General features: G+C 37.9%; 2 protein-coding genes across 2 annotated transcripts; one reads left to right on the plus strand and one right to left on the minus strand.

The window, feature by feature from the left end:
- The first annotated feature begins 209 nt into the window (after nucleotides 1-209).
- On the plus strand, nucleotides 210-3,251 carry LOC116025445 (amino acid transporter AVT6A-like). The gene is made up of 5 exons (XM_031266673.1): nucleotides 210-728; nucleotides 1,145-1,297; nucleotides 1,989-2,192; nucleotides 2,282-2,747; nucleotides 2,850-3,251. The coding sequence occupies exons 1-5, from the start codon at nucleotides 323-325 to the stop codon at nucleotides 2,986-2,988; spliced, it is 1,368 nt and encodes a 455-aa protein (XP_031122533.1). The 5' UTR covers nucleotides 210-322; the 3' UTR covers nucleotides 2,989-3,251.
- Nucleotides 3,252-3,341: 90 nt separating this feature from the next.
- LOC116025444 (putative pentatricopeptide repeat-containing protein At1g13630) lies at nucleotides 3,342-7,476 on the minus strand. The gene is made up of 5 exons (XM_031266672.1): nucleotides 6,791-7,476; nucleotides 4,423-6,599; nucleotides 4,162-4,279; nucleotides 3,882-4,051; nucleotides 3,342-3,794 (listed from the first exon to the last, which is right to left on the minus strand). Exons 1-2 carry the CDS (start codon nucleotides 7,257-7,259, stop codon nucleotides 4,657-4,659), a joined length of 2,412 nt encoding a protein of 803 aa, XP_031122532.1. The 5' UTR covers nucleotides 7,260-7,476; the 3' UTR covers nucleotides 3,342-3,794; nucleotides 3,882-4,051; nucleotides 4,162-4,279; nucleotides 4,423-4,656.
- Nucleotides 7,477-7,747: the final 271 nt, after the last annotated feature.

A 7,747-nucleotide genomic window follows, 5' to 3' on the forward strand; every position in this document is an offset into this window, starting at 1 on the left:
TTTATTGAAATTCGGTAACCACTACTTTAAGATGATTTTGGAAAAAGTATATTTTGTAATTCCAATTGGCAAAAAAAATTAGTTTAAAAATTATTCATAATTAATTCATTCAAAATCAAGAAAGCTAATAGATATTAAGTAGAAAAATACTTATTAATTTGAGATTCTTGCTTCTGGCTTCGGTCACATGAGCTAGGGATAAGAACGGTGACGATTCTCCAACGTGTAGAATTCATCATTGAACTAATAATTTGCCTTTCTATGTTAGTTGCATATAACAACCTATGAACAGCTACAGATAAAAAGTTAAAGATTCCCAGGCATGGCAATCGGAGAAGAGAATCAGCAGGTAGAGTGCAAGAAAGATGATGTTTTGGTTCCCCTACTTGAGGAGGAGGGGAAGAAGGGCTTCAAGAGTGAGATTAATGGAGGTTCGTTTCTGGGTTCAGTGTTCAACTTGTCAACCACCATCGTCGGCGCCGGAATCATGGCGCTGCCGGCGACCATGAAGGTTCTTGGGCTGGGACTTGGGATTTCCATCATCATTTTCATGGCAGTTTTGGCGAATTTCTCTATAGACATTCTTTTGAGGTTTAGTAGGGGTGGAGGGTCCAACTCCTATGGAGGTGTTATGGGTGATGCTTTTGGGACTTGTGGAAGAAGATTGCTTCAAGTTTGTGTGTTGATCAATAACATTGGTATTCTTGTTGTCTACATGATCATCATTGGTATGTTTCACTTGTTCCAAGAATTTGTCAAAATGGTTTGTCTATATCTATAATTTCAACACCGATACCTTTTGCACCATATACAATCTCGCGCAATGTAAATGACACCGATGCTGATCTTAGTATTTTTCTCGTTTGCCCACGGATAGCTCAGATCAATTAGTTTCTGAATGACAGATTGTGGGCAAGGCTTCATGAGCGAGCCATGACAGCCGCATTGTGAGAGTTTTACCTTCTTGTGAGGGTGACTCCACCATCATGTCAGGTTGGGATGTGAGACCCTTGGAGCGGGGGATTTTTGTGGGCAATGACTTTCTTTGTTTATATATTTGTTAAATTTGATGTTTCTATGGGTATAGATGATGGAACTTGAGTAATTTAATGTGGAACTTTTATTGATTGGATTGGGAATGAAGGTGATGTGCTCTCTGGAACAACATCAGATGGGGTTCATCATCCTGGAGTCTTGGAGGGATGGTTTGGAAAACAATGGTGGACTGGACGTCACTTTGTTCTTCTTGCTATTACTCTTATAGTGTTTGCTCCATTGGGGTTCTTCAAGCGTATTGGTAGGTATCAATATATGATACTCCCTACGTCCCATTTTACCTGTCCTATTTACTATTTACTATTCATTGGTCAAACCAACTCTTTATTTTCTTTAGTAATTTTTTATTATTTTTAAATTTAATTTTTTGTGTTTAATAGTACTTTTGATGTAGTTTCTAAATATATAAATTTTATATATTAATACTAAACTTAATATTATGAAAAATTGGATTAAAAATAACTTCAGTCAAGCCTCGTTAAACGAACCAGACAAACAAAATGGGACGGAGGGAGTATTCTAATTAAATGCTTCAGATTTCCTAATCTAGCAATGCAATTTGAGTGTTTGATTAAAAAGTCATTAATTGCTTCCATATAAGTCAAGATGGTCAAGCTAATAACTTGGCAACAACAAAGTTTCAAGTTTAAGGTGATCTATTGGTCTTCTTGATTTACACAGGTCAACTATAAACAACTTAAACTGGTTCATTTCCTTATAGTCCTTTGTCAGTTATGACCATACCATGAGATTTACACAATACATATCTTTGGATAGTAACTACTAGAAAACCCAATGGCACCCTCAAGAAGAGGCTGCGGGTTTCCCTCGTCACTCAACAAATAAAAAGAATTGGATTTTATTGAATTTTTTGTCTGCAATTTGGCTGTAGATAGAATTTGCTAACAATGTTTCATTCATATGCAATGCAGATTCATTGAGACACACATCTGCATTGGCAGTTGCACTTGCAGTTGTTTTCCTTGTCATTACTGCATCAATCACCATTTTCAAGTTATTCACAGGCAGTATTGAAATGCCCAGATTTCTTCCTGATGTTACTGATATTAGTTCAGTCTGGAGACTCTTCACTGTAGTGCCAGTTATTGTCACTGCATATATCTGCCATTTCAATGGTTAGTCATGGAAACTTTCATGCATTGATACTTTGAAGTTTTTAGCAATGGACAAACTGTGCAGAGGTTTTGTTCTTTTTTTTCTGCAGTGCATAGTATTGAGAATGAACTGAGAGACCCTTCTCAGATGAGATCAGTTGTGAGGACATCTTTGTCTCTCTGCTCAATCATTTACATTATGACAAGCTTGTTTGGATACCTTCTGTTTGGCGATTCAACTCTGGACGATGTGCTGGCCAACTTTGACTCTAACCTTGGCGTTCCTTACAGCAATGTGCTGAATGATGCTGTTCGTGTCTCCTATGCGCTTCACCTGATGCTTGTTTTCCCCATCTTGTTCTACCCTCTTCGCGTTAATGTAGATGGCCTCTTCTTTCCCTCTGCAAGGCCCTTGGATTCAGAGAAATGGCGCTTCGCATTCATTAACTTCACGCTCATCTTTGTTGTCTTTTTACTTGCAAATTTTATTCCCAGCATTTGGGATGCATTCCAGTTCAGTGGGGCAACTGCAGCTGTTTCCCTTGGGTTCATTCTCCCTGCTGCCATTGCATTGAAGTAAGCGAACTTCATTAAACTCAGTACTGCATTGCTAATTCCATATGTTTGTTCCTGATTCAGACTAAGGAAACTTACCAAATTTAAATGTCTCTGCTTCAGGGATGCTCCTGGCATAGCCACAAAGACGGATAAGATCTTGTCAATCTTCATGATATTTTTGGCAGTGTCTTCAAATGCAGTGGCCATATACAGCGATGCCTGTGCTGTGTTCCAGAAAAATGCATCCCCAAAGGAGTGACTTTCCTGGTTATCATCATAAGAAATCAAGTATGCTCGAAATTTAGAGTGATACAACAGATGAGCAAGATAAGAAGACGATGTTTGGACTTTGGAAGCAATCCAAATCCTTCATTTTCTGGGTTAAGTTGTAAAATTTGCAGTGGAATTATACATATATATATAGGAAGTGGGAAAATAAGACTGCTTCAATTCATGCTACAATACAACTCTTAAAAGTAGAAACCAGTCTTTTCCTAATGGAAAACAGTAAACATGTTTCTATTTTTTTCTGCCGTTACACTGAAAATTTCTTTATAACTGCAATGTTATGTATGATGCTAGAAAGATTGCTAAAACAGGCACACAAGGCCCTTAATTACTCCATGATCTTACTTCCGATGGCTCTCTGACTGTCTCTGAGCCATAGGAAGAACTTGCATCTGACTATTGTTTTTAAGGACCATCAATGAGTACTTTCAATTAAATATACTAACCAAAATGTCACTACTATTTCAAATACAAAATTCTCAACAACTCTCATACTGCCAACACAATTTGGGTTCAAGATGCAATCATATGGACAGTTGTTATAGATGCAGAGGATATATTCACAAATCAAGAAAGAAAAATAAGTATAACAAGATCATACCTGATGACAAAGAAGACCCTGCCTCCAACCGCTGTTCTTTCAGAATCTCCTGTCTGCTTTTGCCATTCTTATAGGACTGCTATTCCACTCGGATTGTAATCTGGAACCAGAAAAAGTTTTTTAAAATGGCAAAAGTGCAGGTTGGCCATTAAACCTGACATAGGACGAGCTGCAGCCTGCAGAGAAAATGGGAAAAACTTACACTGGGAAAGCAAAGGATCTTACACTATTTGTGCTGCTATCTGATTGAAGAGATATATTACCAGAATGCAGGATGTTGTCTTTGTCCTAACTATTATGCATGTCTTGCAGCTCAAGTCCTGGGGGATGTCCACAAGAATTTTCATCAGTCTTCACAATGTTTCTGCATTGAACTTCACTAGCAGAGTAGCAGGTGCAGTTGATGTTTTATCTGAAATCCCTTCCTCATGACCTGAAGAAAAGAATAGTTGGGCAGAAACATTTGGAAGAGAATTACTAAAAGAAAGATGTTCAAAGTGATATATCCAAAAGTTTGTAAAGGAGAGAACTCTTCATGTGCACCTGTAGCTCATGCTCAACACGACTGAGAATTGTTAAAAGACAAATGCAGGACACGCAGACCATTTCACAGAATTAATCCACAGCACAAATAAAAGCAGAAGTCCAGTCCAACAAGAAACTGCAGGGCACAAAGATGGTTTTTTTTTTATACCCATTATAATAGATTAAGGAAAATGCAAGCTCATAATATCACAAGAGAGTATTAGTATAGCTTCATAATAAGTCATGTTTGAGAGCACCTTGCTCCTGGAAAGTTTTTACCTCATATTTCTTTTTAATCCAAGTGTGGAATATATGCTCTTCCCATAAGCCTGAAGACACACAAGTACACAACACAATCAGACGCAATGCAGCAAGTGTGGAACATATGCTCTTCCCACTAGAGCACTTAGTCAGACGCAATGCAGCAATCTGACTCAGATTTCATCCATCAACAAGTTTCCAAACAATGAGAACAATAATTTTCCATCACTTGCATATACATTTGACAGAGACTTAGCACTGATCTAAACCACATTTGATCACCAAAGACAATAACTGATATATGGAATCATGGTCATTTCTATGGTGCAAAATTCTTTTAAAACATATTTCTCCATGTATCAAACGGTGCTTACACAACCTATTAATCACAGCAATGTAATCTCTAATTGAAACTTCAAATCCATTCTCTACCATTTGCTGGAATAGCAACATTGCTTTCTTTGCATCACCCTTTGCACAATGTGCTTTTATAAGAGTGGTATAGGCTTGTTTTGACAAACCCATATTCTGATCTTGAAGAAAAGAGAAAAATGTATCAGCAACCCTTAGATCCCAAAACATACATAGACCATTAATGAGAATGTTGTGTGTGACATGACTGGGCTGAAGATTATGCCTTAGCATCTCATTGTGTAAACAAAATGCATTCTTCATATCCCCAGCTTGAGAAAACCCCTGTATGACAGTGTTGAAAGACTGTCCATCAGGTGAAAGTCCCTTGGCAAACATATCCTTTAGTATTTGAACAGATTTCTGCAACCTCCCTATTTTACAGTACGACTTTATAATCACTGTGTAAGTAACACAAGTTGGTTCTATGTGCTTTGCCTCCATTTCGCTGAGCATTTCAAAAACAGCTTTTATGTTTCCTTCTTCATAAAATGCATCCATAAAAGTTGTGTAAGTTACTGCACTTGGCACAAGACCATTCGAGTAAATATTTTTAATCAACTCTCTTGCCTCTAATAGGTTTCTTACCTTTCTAGCCTTGCAAAGCCCATATATCATAGAATTGAATGTGATTGTGCTTGGTGTAATTCCTCTTTTCAATATATATTCATATAGCCGACCAGCTTCTCTAACATCACCATGTTTTACATATCTGTCGATCATAATATTATACAAAACAATGTCATCCATCAAGTCATCATTTGTCAACACATCAAAATACTTTCTTGCCTCTTTTATTAATCCATTCTCACAAAGGCCAAACAGAATGGATCTGTGTGCAAAAGAATTTGGATTGATTTTCTTCAAGCACATTTCTTTATACAATTGCACAGCTTTATGAACCCGTCCTTGCTTGCATAGAGCGTGGATGAGAATAGAATACATGACAATATCAGGTTCTAAACCATCGGCTTCAATCTCATGAAACAGATTTAAAGCATCATCCAGAAATCCACTCTTACACAAGCTGTGAAGTAACATGCTGTATGTGATTTCAGGAATCTGAATCCCTCGTGAACGCATCTCGTCCATCAACCTAAATGCTTCGCTGACATTGCCTATTTGACAATGCCCAGAAATTAATGTTGTGTAAGTGACAATATTGGGAAGTATATCTCTCTGCAACATATGGGTAATTATATTTGAGCCCTCACTCATCATACCAAGCAAATGAAACCCTTTGGCAATGATGTTATAAGTCACTAGATCAGGCTCCAACCCATGCACTTCCATGTCACTTGCAAGCTTAAGTCCTTCTTCCATAGAACCATCTATAAATAAACCATGAATAAGAATATTATAACTACATACATCAGGATGTATCCCACACTTGAACATCATACAAAAAAATGATGTTGCAACATCCACAAGACCCATTTTACAGAAAGCTGACATGATGGAATTGAAGCAAACAACAGAAATTCCAGATTCTCGCACCAAGATCGGTCTGCATAGACCATTGATAAGGATAGAATTTGTGTATTCACTTTGGGAAGCTTTTATTTCATTGTAAACATCAGTTAAGCATTGCAACACACTATTATATGTCCTTATTGAAACTTGAAGATTCAAATCTTTCATCTTGGATAGAACAAAAAGCGCATCAGCAACCATCTCAGATGTGGAATAAGCAAAGGCCAGCATATTCCATACCACATTATGAGCAACCCAATAATCGAAGTTATTCTGAAGCAACTCACAAAGTGCGGGTGCAGAACCAGAGCCTGATGGAAATTATAAGAAATCTATAAACAGAAAACAGGCAATATAATGTCAATTTTCCGTTTTAACTTACAACTTTCTCCCTCTAACTAGATTTCAGATGTTTAATTTCTATCTAGGATAAACAATGAGAATTACACAATTCTACAAAAGTCAATTTGAAAAATACAATTCCAAATACAAAACTACTTACCTTCTTCTTTAACCATTTCCTGCAAATGGAACTTCAGCCCCCTTAATCGCTGCCTTCCCGCCAAAACATGGGCTATGATGAGGTGGCAGGACATGGAATGCTTAAATCCATACTTGTTCTTAGACAAGAAGAAGAAGTCGAGAGCCAGCTGCGGCTTCTTGCGCCTCAGCAACTCAACAATGCCCTCCATTTCGGAGGCATTCACCCCCGACACCCAGGCTTCAAGTGGTGGGTCGCCGCGTAATTTCGTGATCGAGGGAGCCTTGATGGAGACGGTACTGAAAAGGAAGAGGAGTAATTTTGAGACAGCTTCATTTTTAGTTGGGAAAAACTGGGAAGAAGAGGCGGTGGGGTTAGAGGGCTCGTCGTGTGCAACGGCAAGGGCGGCGGCGGATGTTGAAGGACTACAGAAGAAGATAGAGAACGGGAATTGCGATTTGGGGAAGAATCTGATGGTTGATCGAAGCATTTGGCGAATAAGATTTTGTGTTTGAAATTTTGTATGGCAATGAGCATAGTTTTTGAACAAAACAGATCAGAGGCACGGAGATAATGTGAATTCGAACTGACCAGGCTGCTGAAACAGAAATACAACAATCAAATAGCAGAATTTGTGTTATTCTGGCGGGCGGGCGGTGACGGAATCGCCGGTGTCTGAGTTCTCCTCGCCGCCGACGAAGACACAAGCTGGGTTTAGGGTTTTAGAAGGGTTTAGAGAAAGTCACTGGTCATTACAACATCACTTGTTACTTCTTCATGCGGTTTAGAAAACGGTCAAAACCGTCAAAACACTATTTTCCCTTCTTTTTTTTTTCTTTTTTTTTTTTTCATGTTTTTGGAAAAAAATTTATAATATGGAAAATTGTAATTTATGCCATTCCATAATGTTCGGGGCAATATATGTATTTGTTAGAAAAATAAATTAATATTTGTGGATCAAAATTCCTGAAGACCATG

This window comes from Ipomoea triloba, chromosome 7 (genome assembly GCF_003576645.1).
Source record: "Ipomoea triloba cultivar NCNSP0323 chromosome 7, ASM357664v1".
In the NCBI taxonomy this organism is placed as follows: Eukaryota; Viridiplantae; Streptophyta; class Magnoliopsida; order Solanales; family Convolvulaceae; genus Ipomoea; species Ipomoea triloba.